This window comes from Hippocampus bargibanti, linkage group LG04 (genome assembly GCF_051943395.1).
Source record: "Hippocampus bargibanti isolate YZ-2025 linkage group LG04, ASM5194339v1, whole genome shotgun sequence".
In the NCBI taxonomy this organism is placed as follows: domain Eukaryota; kingdom Metazoa; phylum Chordata; class Actinopteri; order Syngnathiformes; family Syngnathidae; genus Hippocampus; species Hippocampus bargibanti.
Genome location: NC_142737.1, coordinates 19793971 through 19812830, shown reverse-complemented (window position 1 = coordinate 19812830; position 18860 = coordinate 19793971). Strand labels below are relative to the sequence as shown.

At 43.0% G+C, this 18860-nt stretch overlaps 1 protein-coding gene across 2 annotated transcripts in view; it reads right to left on the bottom strand.

The window, feature by feature from the left end:
- Window positions 1-18860, bottom strand: part of hmcn2 (hemicentin 2) — a 66018-nt gene that overhangs the window by 21225 nt on the left and 25933 nt on the right. For both annotated transcript variants that reach the window (XM_088994615.1, XM_088994614.1), the window contains exons 17-39: window positions 18724-18819; window positions 18493-18620; window positions 18262-18406; window positions 17874-17986; window positions 16380-16539; window positions 16134-16293; window positions 14322-14449; window positions 13909-14160; window positions 12775-12858; window positions 6027-6218; window positions 5821-5951; window positions 5323-5467; window positions 4696-4822; window positions 4462-4619; window positions 3946-4224; window positions 3726-3862; window positions 3466-3616; window positions 3161-3379; window positions 2970-3083; window positions 2690-2877; window positions 2522-2618; window positions 2225-2386; window positions 116-229 (exon numbers count right to left, since the gene is read on the bottom strand). In XM_088994615.1, the coding sequence (XP_088850741.1) occupies window positions 116-229; window positions 2225-2386; window positions 2522-2618; window positions 2690-2877; window positions 2970-3083; window positions 3161-3379; window positions 3466-3616; window positions 3726-3862; window positions 3946-4224; window positions 4462-4619; window positions 4696-4822; window positions 5323-5467; window positions 5821-5951; window positions 6027-6218; window positions 12775-12858; window positions 13909-14160; window positions 14322-14449; window positions 16134-16293; window positions 16380-16539; window positions 17874-17986; window positions 18262-18406; window positions 18493-18620; window positions 18724-18819 (3480 nt within the window). The remainder of the gene's footprint in view (window positions 1-115; window positions 230-2224; window positions 2387-2521; window positions 2619-2689; window positions 2878-2969; window positions 3084-3160; window positions 3380-3465; window positions 3617-3725; window positions 3863-3945; window positions 4225-4461; window positions 4620-4695; window positions 4823-5322; window positions 5468-5820; window positions 5952-6026; window positions 6219-12774; window positions 12859-13908; window positions 14161-14321; window positions 14450-16133; window positions 16294-16379; window positions 16540-17873; window positions 17987-18261; window positions 18407-18492; window positions 18621-18723; window positions 18820-18860) is intronic.

Here is an 18860-nt window from a genome sequence, read left to right as displayed (position 1 = left end):
ACTTTCTGGCGATATATTCTCGGTCACAGCTGTGGTCAACATTTTTTATTTTTTATTTCTGAGACAATGCCTTGAAATGTGATCATCTGTTTATGAAGCCGATGTGTACACTCACCACGAACACTCAGGAGGAGACTCTTTTGGTCCTGGCCAGCTGAGTTGGAGGCTGTGCACACATATTGCCCTGCATCCTCCACTCTTGCCCTTGGCAGTTGAAGCATCTGGCCACCTGTATTATTATAACATGTTAAATACACGTTGTAATTGTTCATGAACAAACATTTGTATTGTCTTGACTACCTGGCTTCCTATCAAATGTGAAAAAGAGTATTTTCTTACTTGCTATTTCCATTTCCAACCCTGCTACAGTGAGACCTTGGCTTACGAACTTAATTGGTTCCAAGACAGAGTGTGTAAGGTGAAAAGTGTGTATCCCTTTTTTTTCATAGGAAACCATTAAAATGAGAATAATCCATTCCCAGGTCTCCATAAAATATAATTTTCAACTAAATAAGCCTTAAAACTACACACAACATACCTTATTCTATGTATAATAAATGTGCTGTTGTATTGTAATAAAAGAAATATACTGCACTGTATAATAAAGTCACTTTATTTACATTTTTGATGGTCGTTGATGGCTCTTAATTGACACCTGTTGCTTTGTGACTTGTAAGGTCTTACAAAACCGAGGCATCACATCATCATTCATCATCATTTGCTGCTGTGAAATGTAAATTTCTCCACTGCGAGACTAATAAAGGCAAATCCAATCCAATCCAATTATGTTGATGATTCTCATAGCCACAGTATTTTCTGGATGGAACTGTTCAATAAAAGCCTGCACATCATTTCACTTAGCAAATCAAATCCTGTGTGTTGAGGACCTCATTATGGTCAGCAACAAGCTTCTCGAGTTCATCTGCATCCACTTCACATCCCATGTTCTGTCCAATGGAAACAATGTCGTCCAAAACAACAGTCATGAGGATCAAATCCTTCAAAGTCCCTCTCAAGGATGCATGCGGGCCACAAATTCTTCCATGCTGCTTTCAAGGATTGAAGGGTAACATCATGCCAATCCTTTTCTACAAGCTGAACACAATGATACACATTGAAATGGACTTAGCATATCGTGTTTCTCAATGATCTCCTTCTTCTACTCGACTGTAATTTTGTTTTATGTCTTCTTCGGCTGAACACTTAGCCTGTGGTGTCTTTTTCGGTCCCAAAAAACCAAGACTATCTGTAAAAAAACTCCTTGGAGACGATCAACGTGTGTGTGTGTGTGTGTGTGTGTGTGTGTGTGTGTGTGTGTGTGTGTGTGTGTGTGTGTGTGTGTGTGTGTGTGTCTCTCTCTCTCTCTCTGTCTCTCGCTCGCTCTGGATCGACGTGTGCATTCAGAGGATGGGGGTGTGGGAAGGCAGGCCGGCTGGGGCGCTGTTCTGTCATGTGCTTTGGTGTTCTTCCGCGGAAGATTACTCCGCCAGCCGTGGTGGAGGGTGTATCGCGAAAAGTAGTGTGTAATCCAAGGTTTAATTTTCATAAATTTAACGTTCGTAAACCAAAAAGTTCGTAAGGCAAGGCGTTCGTAAACCGAGGCCCCACTCTACTTGCTTCCCTGTTACTATGATTACAGTGATGGGTATTGTACACACCGAATAAGTCATGTAATGAAAATTGCACCAATGATCTAAGATGGGCCATTTGAACCTTTAATAGCTTATGATCTATTACAGTAAAGTCTCGTTATATCGATATCGGATATATCGATAGTCCCGGTTATATCGATATTTTTTCGGACTCCCTTGAATATCGATATAACGAGACTTTACTGTATTTGTATATATGTAGCAGAAAATCAGAAATGTGGTTTGTTTTTCAAAAATTGTTCCGTAAAAATGTCCAATGACCCATATATTTTTGAAAAGACATGCAATTCGGATTTTTTTGGCCAGATACCAGTGAAATGCATGTGTAACTGTGTAGCCTGGGTACAGGAACCGCATCGATGTATGCACTGACAAGCCCTTACCCCACATCACCATGCTCAAAAAATCTATATTCAACAATCATCAAAACATTCATGATCCTTGGGGTGCTTTGGCAAGCTGTATCATATTATCCTCTCAAGAACAAAAGCAAACAACAACAATAACAACAAAGGGATAAAACGTACAATTGAAACATTATTATCGACTATTTTTTGGTTCTTGGACCTAACCTGGCAATATGTGGATACCGGTGCTGAAGTGGAGGATCTGCCCGTCTCTGGTCCAAGTGATTTCTGGTGGGGGGTATGCTTGGACGTCACACAGTAATGACACCATGTGACCTTCGGTGACACTCAGCTCTTCCTCCTTAGGGCCTAATATCTTTGGTGGTACTGGAACAATAATAACAACAAGAAAAACATACATACTGTAGACATGAGTTACTGAGTCACTGTCAAAATAACTGATTATCAAAACTCAGTGACACTGAATGCAATGGGAAAAAATATATACATGTATATTTTTACCTTGAACAGTTAGACTGAAGAGCTTCTCAACTGACCCAACTTTGTTTTCTGCAACGCACAGGTACCCAGCCATGTCTGAAACCTGCACACTGAGGAGCTATATAAAGAGGAGTGTTATTCCTCAATCATAATTCCACCTCTTGGCTGAAAGGGACAGCATTGGTTTACCTGCAGTTGTGCCTTATCCTCACTGATAAGATGCAGTGAATCTGTGTGAACTGGCTGTCCATCTCGAAGCCACGAGATGGTCGGGGATGGATGCCCAGTTACCTCACAATGGAGAACAACAGTGCTGTTGACCACTGCTCCTATTTCCTCCATAAACTCGTCCGATGCCCCCGTGATCACAGGTGATACTGACAATTTCAAATGGCGGAATTGATTGTTTTTTTTGTCATTTATTTTGTAAGTTTCATTGCAACATAATGAGGCAAATATTCATGCTTACCCAAGACATCCAGTTTAAAATGCATTTGGTCCTCTCCAGCCTCATTGACAGCCTCACAGGTATACATTCCTGCATCCTCTTTCTGCACCCGAGCAATTTGTAACACCTGCCCACCTGAGAGGACAAACCGAGATGAGCAGCTGGGTCTTTCATAATCAAAAGTGAGCTCACACAATGACCTCTAACCTGACCTGGTATTAATGTTGCTCCGTCATCGCTGGTGAACCTCTGTCCATCTTTGTACCAATTGAGTTTGGGTGGCGGTATTGCATTACTTTCACAGGACAGGCTGATGGGGTGGCCGAGAACAACTACGCGCTGCTCCACCATGTCCTCATTCTCTTCATCCTCCCTATCCTCCACACCCCAAGCTGCTTCTCTGTTAGTCACGCGGTGGAAGACCGGAGGAACTAAACAAGTGACACCAAGTTTTTTTTGCAAAATTTAGAGCCATGTTCAACTAGTATGTGATGTAATTTGATACAACATAACACACCTTGGATGGAAACATGGAAGTCTCTCTTATCTTCTCCTGCCGAGTTGGTGACCACACATGTGTACTGACCTTCATGGGACAGCATTGCATTCTCTAAGTGTAGGTAGACCCCGCTCTCCTGGATGCCAACATGGTTGTTTCCTGTCAATATCTTAATAGTTTTTAGAAAATGAATTAGATTACAGGATGAAACATTCAAGGTTATAAAGCTATGAGGTCTCTGGCACAACAGTGATTTGGAAATGCGGTATCTCACAAACCTGTCCATCTTTGAACCAGGCAATTTTGGGCTCAGGGAAGCCTTTTGCAAGACAGAAAAGAGTTAAACTGCCATTGATTCGTACTTTCTCTTCCTGAGTGCCTAAAGATGTTGAGTCCCTCTCTATTTGGGGGGGCACTTGAAAGGGAAGAAAAGCAAAATCAGACTTTACAGTAACATTTAACAATTTAGCAACTTAGACATGTGGAACAGCGTCCTACCCAGAACACGAAGAGAAAAGTGCTTGACAGCAGTACCAGCTGGATTGGAAGCTCGGCAGGTATAGAGACCTGTGCTGTCACCTTGTGCTGAGCCCACCATTAAACCCTGCCCACCTTGGGTGTACGTCAGCTGGGGGCTCGACACAATGGGTTGGTTGTCTTTCAACCAGGTGATACTTGGCAGGGGTGAACCTTCTACATCACAGAGAAGAACTATCGAGAAACCCAGCACCACTGTAACATTCGGGGTCTCACCGGGACCCTTGATTGTCGGAGGAGCTGCAAAGAAATCAAACTTATCATGCAACATTTGAAATATTGAAACGTAAAACCAACATTGAACACTTTTGCAACTATAATCGCATCCTCAATGGCATAGTAATCTTTTTGCTCGCTCTCATTTTGTGTACAGTACTGTAAACACAATAATAAATGCACTTAAGGATAACATTATACATCACTAGATTTAAAACAAGCTTCTCATAATTATGTGTAGATGAGAAAATAAATGGAAACCTTGCACTGTTAGTCTGAACTGGCGCATCTGTGTCCCTGCATTGTTGCTTGCCAGACACTGGTAAAGTCCTTGATCTCTCAACCGGACTGATTTCACTTTCAGCACCTGGCCTTCTGCCAGAAACTCCACATGTGGATCTCCATCACGGGATAGTACTCTGAGAACAGAAAGAACCCATTGAGGATATCATGGCCTTGGAGTTATTGAGGAATACAACGTCCGAAAATGCTTACTCTCCGTCGCGACTCCATTCCACTTTGGGTGCTGGTCGCCCACTAACTCTGCATTGAAACTCTAACTCCTGGCCAAGGACGGCTGTTATATCCTGTCGTTCTGATGTTCCTGAGATCACTGGCGGAGCTGCAACAGTAGATTAACACACATCAAAGGTGTGATTCACTGAACTTTGAATGTACAGAGTATTGGTAACTTCACAAAGGGTGACTACTTTAGTTCGGGAAATATGAATTATTTGCTTTGTATACACTGGAAACAATAACAGCAATAGGCAGAGCAGCAGTATACACGGTGACACAATGTTTGAAATCCAGTGAAGCTGCTGTATCAATCCATGAAATATTCTGGTAGGAATAGAGTGTAATGCAATACAACATGCAAGGAAGCAATCAGAATATGTATACAGTACTTTATTAAATAACCATGATACCATTGCTGTAAAAATGTAAATAAAATGAATGAATATGATTTTTTAAATACATAACACAAGTCATATTTAAGAAATTAAATTCCGCAGGGCGCTAATGTCAGGAGTGATCAAAGTAAGTGATAATTTTTCACCAGTTTTTCACCAAATCTCTGGCACTTAACAAATTGGCAAGGTTACTGCATTGTGAGCTCACCTTGCACTAGAATATGATATTCTCTTTGTGCCTCTCCAGCAGAGTTTTGAGCAGTGCAAGAAAATAATCCTGCATGTTCTGGCTGGACTCTGTAGATTCTGAGCAGACGGTTCCCGTTTTGAAGATACAACCCAGGACCATCGACCTGGATAGATGAAAAGAACCACACTTTATCCCACGGTCCTCACCGTCCTCTTATATTGGAAAGTCGGGTATGTTGCAGGGCAGGCATGTCCAACTCCGGTCTTGGAGAGAGAGCTACTGTCCTGCTTGTTTTCCATCTCTCCTGGTTGCAAAACACCTGATGCAGGTGATCAGCTCATTAACCATCTTTGAAGCGGCATGAGAACGATCCTGATTATTTGAATCATGTGTGTTACTCCTGGGAGAGCTGGAAAACAGACTAAACATGGGCCCTAGCGCACCGAGGTTGGAATCCTGTCGTAGGGCTTGTGTCTGTTAATGCGGATCAATGCGACACCAGTGTCACAAACTCACAGGATGACCATCTTTCGTCCAGGTAATTGTAGGTGAGGGAATACCAAAGGCATCACATCCTAGAGTGAGGGGCTGCTTTAAGGTCACAGTCAGGTTGTATGCCTGGCCATCATCTTGGATTTCAGGAGGAACTGAAATAATACAGGACAGCAGATGATTTCTCTTGTGCTAGGCACTTCCGGATAGAAGTGGGTAAAAGGTCTTACCATTCACTTTCAATCTGGTCTTCCTGTCAACAGAGCCCGCCTCATTCGTGGCCACACACTTAAAGTCGCCACTGTGATTGGCAGAAGCTCGGTTAATTACAAGAGCTCTATCCCTCATCACAGAAAACCCTGATTGTCCAGGACGTATCTCCAGGCCATTCTTGAACCAGCGCACTTTGGGATGGGGAGAGCCTGCAATACAGAAATGGATAACATTTAAAATAATCCTCTGAAAATAAAAACAACAACCATTTTTTTATTCTCCATGAGCATTGGACAACTTGCCCACCACCAAAATAAAAAATAAAAGCATGTATCTTTTAGAGAGCAAGGATTGGCTCACTTTTCCAGAATTCAATGGTCCCTTGCCTTAAAGCAGGTTTCAGAATCAGAATCATCTTTATTGCCAAGTATGTAGAACACACAAGGAATTTGTTTCCGGTCGAACACGCTGCATTAGTATCATCAGCAAAAAAATTGCAAAGAGGCACTATACAATTCCATTTGGGCTACTGTTCAAAGAGTTAATGGCTTAGGGGAAGAGGTTGGTCTTCCTCACAAAGATCGATCATCTCCAACTCCGCCGCAGCTTAATCAGTGAAGCCATCATTGTTTCTTTCACATCTATGCCACGGGTTGTCTTTTAATGGCACAATATCAAGGAGTTATTCTTTGATAACACAATCCTTTTTCACAGACCGTGCAAATATTGCCAACTGATGCTTGTCTTGTATGTCACAACTTTCATCCAATGCGACACTAAAGTACTCACACACTTGAAGGTCATAGTGCTGTGATTCAATAGCCGTGCTAATGTCTGATAACTCATATTAGAGTCTAATGTGATGTAATGTAAGGCAAGAGATGCCCATTTCACACTAAGATCAGAGCATTGTCATCAAATGGTGAGTATAGTTTTTGCTTTTTTGAATGTTGCTGTGCCGATTACCATTTTGTGTTTGGGAGCCTTTTACTGAGCGAGTTGCTTGTTCTGTAGCCACAAAGGGACATATGTCTTCTTGTGCCGGTCCCAAGCCCGGATAAATACAGAGGGTTGTGTCAGGAAGGGCATCCAATGTAAAAGCTTGGCCAAAACAAACATGTGGATCAAACCTCTAAAGATGGAGGACACTGATTTGCTGTGGCGACCCCTTGAAGGGAAAAGCCGAAAGGAAAAGAAGATCTTTTAGAGAGCAAGGCAGGCATCTCAACGTGGGCCCATTTTTCTTTCACTGCCAGATAGAAATTCAAGTGTACCATGACAGAAAGAAATGACAACCAATATGTAGTATTAAGGTTTAATGAAAAATCTGTCCGACTGTTATCGAAATCTATAACCCAATGCTGAGAGCACGTGTGAATCAGCAAAAGTAGTTCAAAGGCACAATACTCTGTCTCAGGAGCCTGACACAGATAATTTCTAGAAGTTAGTGGGTAAGTTAGTGGGAAATACCAGACAGTCACCAGACGAACGTTGGCTATCGATTCATCTCATGATTCCACCCACCTGTTCCCGCTGCTGAGGGTTAACCTGGCCGCTGCCTCTCTCTGGTTGTTGCTGGTGTATATCATGTCGCTTCTCCATCTACCTGTTGGACGGCTGCAGAACTCGGCGGCGGAGCTGCTCAAGTTCCACCGGCTCAAGTTCCACTTCCCGGAAATCGCTCGTCACCCTTTCCGGAGGTATACCCCACGGATCACGTCGTGGCTTTCACCTCGATGGCTCCAAGGATATCACCCCCTGTGGTCATCCGTCCGCCAGCCGCACAGAAGGAGGAGCCGCTCCGTCGATCACCGTATGTTAGCCGGCCTGGGTAGGTCGGCTAATGCGTCTCGAAGTGGGGTCGCCACCAGCGTCAACTTCGGCCTCCTCAACGTCTACTCGCTTACGAGAAAGGGGTGTCATACCCAGTACATTCTAAGTGACCGTAAGCTTGACTTTTTCTGTATTAATAAGACCTGGCAAACGACGGGAGACTTCTCCCAGCTCAACGACGCGACTCCGCCAGGCTTTGTTTACATTTCTAAGCCCCGCCTCTCAAGCCGCGGAGGTGGTCTCGCGATAATTTACCGCGAGAACTGGAAAGTCCTCCAAGTTTCACTGCCCTATCATCTGAATGCCTTGCATGTAAAATTTCCGGACCCTCTCCCACAATCATAGCCACTGTATACCGTGCACCAAAACCACATTGTGACTTTCTAAAAGAATTCTCTGATGCCTTCACACCCCTCTCCACTCTGTCACCAAATGTAATTATTCTCGGGGACTTCAACATTCACATGGACAATTCCACTCTTCCCCTTACCAAAGACGTCACCTCCTCACTTGACAGCTTTGGTCTGCATCAATTCGGGGATTTCCCCACCCACATAAAAGGCCACACCCTGGACCTCATTTGCATGTCTGGCCTTACCCCAACTAACTGCACAGCAAATTAACTTTCTATAACAGACCATATCCTGGTTTCATTCAACGTTTCCATCACCCTCTCCCCAAACCACCCCGCATCATCACATATCACAACATCAAGGACATAAACACTGCAACCCTCGCCGAGATGATTGCCACCCTGACTCCGGACTACAACTCCTCCCCTGATGAACTTGTTTCCCGGTACAACGTGGACCTCACAAACATCCTCAACCCCCTTGCTCCTGTAAAGTCCCAGTCTGTCCAATTCACCCGGTCCGCCCCCTGGTTCACCTGGCAACTGGAAATGCTTTACAGGAAGACTGGTCTCACTACTCACAAGGACATGTACACAGCTCACCTCACCCATTATAAGGACTCAATCTCACGCGCAAAATCGCAATATTACTCTGGACTCATTGACTCAAATCCTGGAAACACACGGGACCTCTTTTCCCTTGATCACAAAATCATACACACTCGCACTTTTATTCCTCTGATACCTGCAACACTCTGTGCAAGTTTTTTAGCGAAAAGATCAACAAAATCCATCAGCACCTCGGCTTCTCTGTCCCCCCCTCCCAGCCTTTCTACTCCTTCCCAACTCCTATCCTCTTTTGAACTCCCCCATCCCTCTATAATCTCAGAAATAATCACCAAATCCAAGAATTCCTCGTGTCAGCTCGACTCCCTCCCTACTATCCTTATCAAGTCCTGAATACCCTCTCTTCTCCCATTTATTTCAACCATTATTCACTCCTCATTATCAACTGGAATTGGAATCAAAACCCCAGCTGTTACTCCAATCCTGAAAAAAACTGGCTCAGATGCAAACGATTTCAATAATTTACGTCCAATTTCCCATCTTCCATTCATTGCCAAAATCCTTGAAAAAACGGTTGCCTTCCAGCTTCACTCTCACCTCACTCACAATAACCTTTACGAACAATTCCAGTCTGATTTCCGCCCCCGCCACAGTATTGAATCGGCTCTCATAAAAATCACGGATGATCTTTTCATGGCAGCCGATGCTGGTTCACTCTCCATCCTCATCCTTCTCGACCTAACCGCGGCTTTTGACACCATTTTCCTCCCCCATCCTGCTCGACAGACTTTCCACCATAGGCATCACCCCCCCCCCCCCCTTCTTCGCTGGTTTCACTCCTATCTCTCTGATCGCTCACAATTTATCCAAATCAACTCGTTCACCTCACGGTCTTCTCCTGTGTCCTCTGGTGTGCCCCAAGGGTCTGTCCTGGGGCCCCTTCTCTTTATTACCTACCTTCTTCCTCTTGGCAATATTTTCCGCAAGTTTGGCATTCACTTTCACTGCTTTGCGGCTGACACCCAACTCTACCTCTCCAGCAAACCCGACGCCTCTCTTCCACCTTCATCTCTTTCACTTTGCCTCTCATAAATTAAATCCTGGCTTTCCCATAACTTTCTCAAGCTTAACGGTGAAAAAAATGAACTTCTCCTTGTCGGTACCAAATCCACCCTACACAAAACAAACAGTTTCTCTTTCACCATTGACAGTTCAACCGTGTCTCCCTCCCTTCAGGTCAAGAGCCTGGGTGTCATCCTCGATAGCTCACTATCTTTTCACTCCCATATAAATAACATAACTCGGTCTGCATATTTCCACCTCCGTAACATCAATCGTCTCTGTCCCTCGCTCACCCCTCACTCCGCTGCTATCCTTATCCACACTCTCGTCACCTCCCGCATCGATTATTGTAACTCACTTCTCTTCTGTGTCAATCAGAAATTTCTCCATAAACTCCAACTCAAAAATTCTTCATCCCGGATCATCACTAGAACCCCCTCCTTTCACCACATCACCCCTGTCCTCCAGCAGCTCCGCTGTCTCCCTATTAAACATCAAATCAAATTAAAAATACTTCCGTTTACATTCAAAGCCATCCATAACCTTGCCCATCCCTATCTGTCTGACCTGCTTCAAATCTCCATTCCCTCTCGGTCCCTCAGATCCTCATCCTACCTTCACCTCTATGTGCCCTGTGCCCGTCTCACCAAGATGGGATGCAGAGCTTTCAGCCGCTCTGCTCCCAAACTCTGGAATTCACTTCCACCCAAAATCCGTAATATTGACTCACCTATTTTCAAGTCCCACCTCAAAACCTATCTATTTAAAATTGCTTTCAATGTCAATCTGCTATTTTATTATTTATCATTTTACTTATGGTTTTATTGTTGTGTGCTTTGTTTGTATTGTTTTTATTGGAAAGTGTCCTTGGGTGTTTTGAGAGGCGCTTGAAATTAAATGTATTATTATTTTGAGTGAAAGGCAGAATGGGGATAAGGTGGGGGGATGAGGTACCGATTCTCGTCGCAAATACTCACAAGGCAATCGTTGAGAACACAGTGCAGTATCCAGTCGACTAACCAAATGATCTGTCTATTTGCAGAGCGGTTAAGGATGGAGACATCATCTATCCTCAACCCTCACAAATAATTCCCATGAGTCATGCAGGGAAAAAAGTCATGTTATCATCTGGTGTCTTTCTGGACACATGTTTATGGTTAAGGAGCTCGGAAGCAAAGTTATCTCATTGCTAGAATTAAATACAAACAGATGTTCTGTTTTGCATTAATTGACTCTCAAATTTATTTGGAGTGACCGATATAGACTGACTGATACCCATCATGTGTGTCTGAAATGATTACCCGTTAAATGCAATGCTCTTGTGGGTGATTTAATAACACCTCTCAGGCAAAACTGGGCTACATCTTTGTCATCAAGGAAGTTATCTGCTGAAGAAGCTTTTACTTCCTGCAGCCGAATGCCTGTTTCACATTGATGCGCAGAGAGGTAGGTGCCTTTCTGTACATCACGGTGCACCTCAGACATGCCGCATAAGCCCTTTATCTGCTTGTTGTAACCTGTTATTAGGATTCCTTTCCCAGCAGGCCCGCATGCAGACCGGAGCACATGTGGCTAACGGGTGCAGCAGGCAGGCGGATGCTCCAGCTGTTTTTTCATATTCAATACCGCCCTCCAATTATTCATTTGAGGGTTATCAGGTTAGTACAGAACAGGAAAATCACTATTAGCATTTATTTAGATATTTTTGTTTGTTTACTTTTGCATGAGCTGTCATATGGTAAATATGCACTAGTAATTCTGCTGATGAAAACTACCTGCAATGTGTTAGCAAAAACAGTAAACATATACCAGTGTTTCATAATGATGAACGTTTTTTTCCCACTGTATTGCACTACAATGACAAAGAAAAAAAGACTACTGGTTTCTTTTACCCAAAATATATTGATTCTTCTCCTAGATTACATTTCTAATGCAGGGCAAGAGAGACAGTTTGCTGATTTGAGCCTTCACCCACTTTTCAACTCGCGGTACATTTTGGGGCCCAAGTGGGCAGAGTGTTGTGAAGTCTCTTCCCATGGGTTCGCCATTTGTGGGAAGTGCTATTGGGGTCTTGTGCCATGAGAATTGAGCAGCGGCCGGAGGCTACAGAAACTCGCACTAGGGATTTGAAACGTCACCGCTCTGTCAAAGAAGGAGCACAAGATGGTTTACGAAGATGGGAAGTCCTGACTAGAAAATAAAGATAATGGGTCTTGCCTGCATACAAAGTCTGGGTTCTCATACCAGTCTACTCAAGTATGGTTGGACTATCTTCCACTCTGGGTGTTGCCCACAGAGAGAGGACCAAGCAGGTGTGGATGTACTATTGCCCCCAGACTCCGTAAATTTACTTTGTGGTTCAAGGTAGTGGGGTCATAGTAGGCCTGCTGCCCTTTTGCAATGAGAGGAGCCAAATGAGGTGGCTTGTGCATGTGATCAGGGTGCCTTCAGGAAGCCTTCCTGTTCAGGGATTACGGGCCATCCCAATTGGAGTCCCCAGGTACGACCAAAGACACACACTCGAGGGGCTATGTCACCTGAACACCAGATTTCTCTGGAAGGGTCGGATGAAGTAGGTGGGAAGTCCAGGCTTCCCTGCAAAATCTGGTGCTATTGCGACCCGACTCCGGAGAAATGGAAGAAAATGGATGGATAAAGATCATCGTGATGTTACTTTCATATTAAATTACTTGGATTACATTACGTGCTACATTTTTTTCCACTAGAAAAAAAAGTCACATTTTTAAAGTAACCCGCCCAACCTGTGTTTTTGTGAGGGATGGCGAGCTCACTACCTCACACCTGAAGCCTAATTTATTCACAAAGAATCAGAAAACAAAGTGAACAGCGTCTCTGAGGCAGAGTACTAGTAAAGTTATTTGATGCGTACAAGGATGCTGCAACATCAACAGTACTAATGAATGACAATGAATATTTAATTTTGTTGTTACCTTCAGCTGGGCAGGGGATGATGACTTTGCTGTTAGCTATTTTCTCCATGACCGGATCTCCTGGTTCTGCAAAAGACGGGGGCTCTGCGGAACAAAAACATGGGTAAAGGCAGAGTATCAGACTGAGAAATGGTTGCAAAAGTCAAAATGGCATCACGGCAGACCAAGGTTTCAAATCACACTTTTAATGGATTGGATTTGCCTTTATTAGTCTCGCAGTGGAGAAATTTACATTTCACAGGAGTAAAGTGATGAAAGGAATGAAAGTGCCTCACCAAGACCCAAACTTCAAATGAATTTATCAATTACATAACACCATATTTTCATATGAACTAACCAAGTATTCATTGGAGCAAACGTGAATCAAGATACATTTTCCAAAGCGATTAAGTTCCTGCATGGTGGGCAAAAAATGACAGCATTTTACTCTTTTGATGTCCCAATAAAATTCAATGTGGAGCTTATTTTGAGGTTGGAAAATGTGGCATTAGACATGTACATCATATTGTACTGTTTACATTTATAGTATAAGTCAACACAAGCACAAAAGATATAACAGACAGACAGACAGACAGATAGATAGATAGATAGATAGATAGATAGATAGATAGATAGATAGATAGATAGATAGATAGATAGATAGATGGGTTGAGTGAACGCTGGTGCACGTGGCTGCCGCTGCTCACCCACAGAAAAACTTATCTTGTGACTGAAAAAGTGACCTTGAGAGTTTTGAAAGGCGCTTATAAATTAAATGTATTACAGTAAAGTCTCGTTATATCGATATTCAAGGGAGTCCGAAAAAATATCGATATAACCGGGACTATCGATATATCCGACCCTGTTTGCATGTAATTTTCTCCGTGCGTGCATAGAAATAGTATCGATATAACCGGGACTATCGATATATCCGATATCGATATAACGAGACTTTACTGTATTATTATTATTATTATTATTATTATTATTATTATTATTATTATTATTATTATTATTATTATTATTATTATTATTATTATTATTATTATTATACTGTAAGTGGTTGACTCTGAATCCAGACTTTTTTAAAAAATGTGGTTTTCGTTTGTTTGTTTTACTTGAGCTGTAAAAGGCTAGTAAGTAACAGGAATTCACCAAGAATTTCCAGCATGATGTCTAAAGTCTCCAGTCCAGCGCTGTTGCGAGCCACGCATTGGTAAGTTCCTTTGTCAGCCATGATGACGTGCTGGATCTTAAGGGGTGACATGTCCTTGATTCCAACAGGAAGACCATTGTGAAACCAATTGACCTCTGGGCTCGGCTCCCCCTGGACCACACATGGAAGCGTGACTGTTTGTCCCACTAAGGCTTTCAGTAGCGGGGATGCAGGCTGAATTCTGGGCTTGGCTAAAGACAAAAGAACAAACTTGACATTTGTTCTTTTATATCTTTTCATCATGTCAACAGTTCAGAAATAAGTGACATTATGATGAATTCTATCAATATGAAAGTGCTCTCAAGGAACATGTTATTGTTTCCAACTTTGTCATAAATCCCCACAAAGTTACCTTGGATGTGTAAATTGTAGCTTAAGGACACATTGCCAGCTGGATTCTCTGCAGTGCACGTGTACAATTTACTATCAATGAGGCGTACATCAGTGATCTTCAAGGAGCCTGAGGGCAAAATAGTGAACCTGGGGAATGGTGAAGAGCAGAGAAATGACACAATAAAACACACCACTTAATGATTCAAAGAAGATGCCTTTTATAGTGATAGAAAGAAAGCTAATCTTGTTTGAACAAAAAATGCTTTCTTTTGTTTTTAGCAAGAAACACTTGTAACTCTAAAAGGTCTGTTTGGAACAAAGATTCTTCCTTGAATGCTGTTGTTTTTTGTTTTATTCAAGAACACCTGTTAACCTTAATAAATAAAAACGTAATTTAAAAAATGGCTGCCCTGAAAAAAAATGCAAGGTCTAAAAAAAGTTTCTCGAGGGTCAAGCGATCTCCCTTGTGACTTTTTACCATCGTCCAAGGTAATTACAGTGTAAAGGGGCAGCCAGAGTTCAAGTTGATAAAGTCAATCTGGGAAAAGTCACAGAGATGCCAATATCCATACAATTAAAAAATGTGTTTGGTCAATCACAATGGCGTCACACGTTATCTGATTTAACGAAAGGCCTGATTGTGATGCTAGATGCATGGACATACATGACTGGGATATCTGCTTGAGAAAGGAACATGCCAAATTAGCTATCAGTTTGCTTTTCAGAGACTAACAAAAAGTATGTTGATGGCTAAAACATGACCAGCGGTTTGATGTTTAAAGGGGGTTAAAGGCTGCTTGGTAACTTGAAAGGTTTGTGTTCGTCTGAACTGCATCAAAGTGGAGTTGTATAAATGCAAAATACACACTTACATAAACAGACCTCCCCCAGTTATGGTAGATAAGTGTTTTTGCTAAGCAACTGAACTATAAAACAATAACATGTTTATTTCAGTGGAAAGCAAAAAGTATCTTGTTCTTCCATTTTATCGCAGTACACCAAGTCCTCCAGTCATGTGAAGAAAAGCAGTGACATTTATGGCGCCGAGTGACGTGCTTTGTGCAAAATATTGCTTTGCGGGGTTCGACAAGCTATCGCAGACAGGACAGGACAAGACAATGTGGGAACTGATGGGTTTTGAAACACAAGACCCACCCCTCTCTTTTACATGATGCAACAATCAGCACCCCGTTGGTCTCTTCAGGAGAGTACAGCTTGCATAGTATCTGCAGTGGCTCCATTTACAGCCCATGTGGGGGTTGTTCACAAAGGCATGTTATCCTCATCAGCCAGGGCTAGCAAAGAGTCAGCATGTTGTTTTATTGCTAAGGCACCCCAGGGATTCCCAACTTCAGGCAGACAGGGCTTGTATCTCTTCCCTGTCAGTTAGCTTTCATCCCCTCTTCCTGGCATCCCCCACACCACCACCCACATTTCCTTTCTTCCCGGCCGCAAAGACAAGCCATACGGCATTTGAGTCACCGTTGCTTACACGTCCCAACGTCATCTTCCTCTCAACCTATTTAGTCGGAGGGTCTGTTCACTTGCCTGTGAACTGAGTCTGGCAGCCTGTCTGCAGCCCATGTGACCACACATGAATGTGAGCCATGAGGGGCCAGATGTTCCACCTCAATTTAGTGAGTAAGTTAAGCCTTGACATAGGACCCCTGCAGACGGTTGGCCCCTCTGACGAGCTGTGCTTTAAAGGGCATCACTAAAAACTTGGTGTAATGAATGGCAGGCATAGATCAGACTTAAGGCGTGCTGAGAACCTTTGTCTTTCACTACACATGACGCTGTTGCCACAGGGTTGTGAAAACCTTCCACTTACCCTGCTGTGACAGGGGGGATGGGGTGACCGTTTCTGTTCCAAGTGACAAGTGGTGTCGGACTTCCCTGGGCCTCACAAGGTAGAATTACCTCTGCTCCCACCTCTGCAGCCATTTTTATTATGTTGTCATGGTCACTTGCACCCACTATCTTCGGTATTGCTGTGAAAAGAGAAATAACTGTGAGTCTTGCCTCACCTGGAAACTACTTAACTCGGATGACGGCGATAGATATTTATTGGCCTTACTGTTAACACTGAGTTGGATTTCGCGACTCGCATAACCCACAGAGCTAGTGGCAGTACACACGTAGATCCCTGCATCGTCAGTGGTTGGTTGAGGAATGTGGAGGTATCCATCTGGGTCAGTCTTAAGCAAGGAACCATCCTGAGGTACAGGTTGTCTTCCCTAAAAGCCACTGAATGCATTAAAACCACAGCACTCCCTTTTGTTTGTAACCCAACCTTTGATGTTTCATATAATTACAAGGCTCCCTTCTAACCTGCTCCCTGACTCCAGAGTGAACATCCAAGAATTCAAGCTACTGAATTTGCACTTGGTTTGAACAGCTTTTACAGATTTATCCTTATCTGGCAAGTAGACTGCGGTAAGGAATTTGACTACGCAGCACGCTGATAAAATTGTTTCGGAAAAAGCAAGAAAGACAAATAAATCTGGCTCAAAGCCCTAATGTGACATTTATAAGCCTTTTTACAGCCTTTATGTTTGACAGACTTGAAAGCTGCTTAAATGATAGCGGCGGTAAGCAAAAAGGATATGCCTGAGCACTTTGCAGTAATGGGTGTAAAGAGAACCCGAATAGTTATGGGCGAGTACAGCATAAACAAATGGATCTAGATTGGGATTTTACACGAGGCTTGTAAATGCCGTCATCATGGGGATAATTAACAGCGCATTGGAATGAACGTTGTTATATTGACCTCATTTAAATCTGGCTCTTTTCAATGTATTCATTAGCAAGTGCGAAATTGTGTGTGATTATGCACATGCAGTGCATTGGAACATATAGTGAGCATGTCTCCCTCACAGTCAAAGGATGTAGGGTGAATCTTAGCTCGGGGTAAACATATATTCCCCTCAAAAGCATCCAAGGTGTGTTTCAAACCTAGAAACCTTAACTGTGAGGCCAATGTGCTAACCACAATATTGACTGCGCTGACAGAAATTAAGTAATAAAATACAATTAGTCAAATGTGCCTAATTTTATATTAACAATAACATGGCAAAGAAAGATGGTGTCCGAAAGCAGTAAACCACTATTTGATATGTTGGGAATATGTGCTCCTTTAATTGCATCTTTTTTTCTGTGGCTGATTCGATTCAAGGTCAGAGACTGGACAGACTCTCGCAGACGTAAGGAAAAGACAGACACTCTGGACTGATCCCCAATCGACTATAGGGATTCTGTGAATGGCAAACAGCAGCTTACCTCAAGGTTCATGCTTGTGCAAAATGGTCATGCCATTAACAACATATGGTCAAAGCTCTCTCAAAGAAAGATTGGGGAATTCTCTGATCTGGATTGCAAAACGTTGCAAAAATACTTAACTGACAAATATGACGAGTGACTCTGGGAAAATCATGTTTGAGCACATTGTAGAAATAAAAGTTTCAAGTCAGCAATGCTACACTGCAGGCTCATTTTTTTACAGGAAGGCTGGCAAGGCACGTAGGAACCAGATTGAGGAATACATGTAGTCAGAATAACAGAAAAGTCTTACCTTGGACCAAACCACAACTGGTTTAGGAATGCCACTTGTCTCACATGATAATGTGATCGCAACGCCTTCGTTGGCTATGTAGCGGTAGGGCCCAGCTTTCATTTCTGGGGGCACTGTGAAGAAAGCAGGCCACAAAGCACAGCTGACTATTTGCTCACACATCTCAATGGTCTTACAAGGCTAACTGGATCGGCGCTTGAGGCATTTATTCATTACGCCGCTGATGCATCATAATCTGGCGTGTCTGTCATTATCCTCTGATGAGCCCCACTGCTCAAAGCAAATGTCGACAGCAGGTGGTCAGGCTCCTGAGTTACAATGCTTTTCTATCACGACTTTACTTCAAAGGTATCTCGACTCAAGAGTATGAAAACAGAAGACTACTTACCGTGGACCTCCAAGATGACTGTAATATTCATAGAGCCTGCTACATTCACTGCTGTACAAACATATGCCCCAGAATCCTCTGGGACAGCTCTTTCAATGTACAAACTTCCATCACTTCTCACAAATATTCTCCCGTTCAATTGAACCTTTGCAGATTCACAAAGACACATTACATAATCTGTATAGTACTGTATATAGTTCCATAATCAATCTGTTCTTCACGATATCTTACATGTTTCCCATTTAGTGACCACTGTCTTTCTGGGAGTGGTATGCCTTCCAGCAGCATACACGGGATGCTCAAAGACTGCCCGATGCCAGTCGTAATGATGGGGGCACTTTGCGCTAAGAGAGGGGGCTCTGTAATTGAAATTGATGAATAAACATAATTAGGTTTAGGCGTTTGCACTTGGCAGGGATACAGTCAGGCGCAAAACCAAAATTATACACTAAACAAGCCTACCCAGTCCAGTGACACGAACTCTGGCCACAGCTTTGATGGTTCCAAACTGGTTCTGGGCCTCACAGGTGTACAGACCTTCATCATCCAGCCAAACACCTGAAGTAAATTTCAACATGAATGATGTTTCAAACACAGCA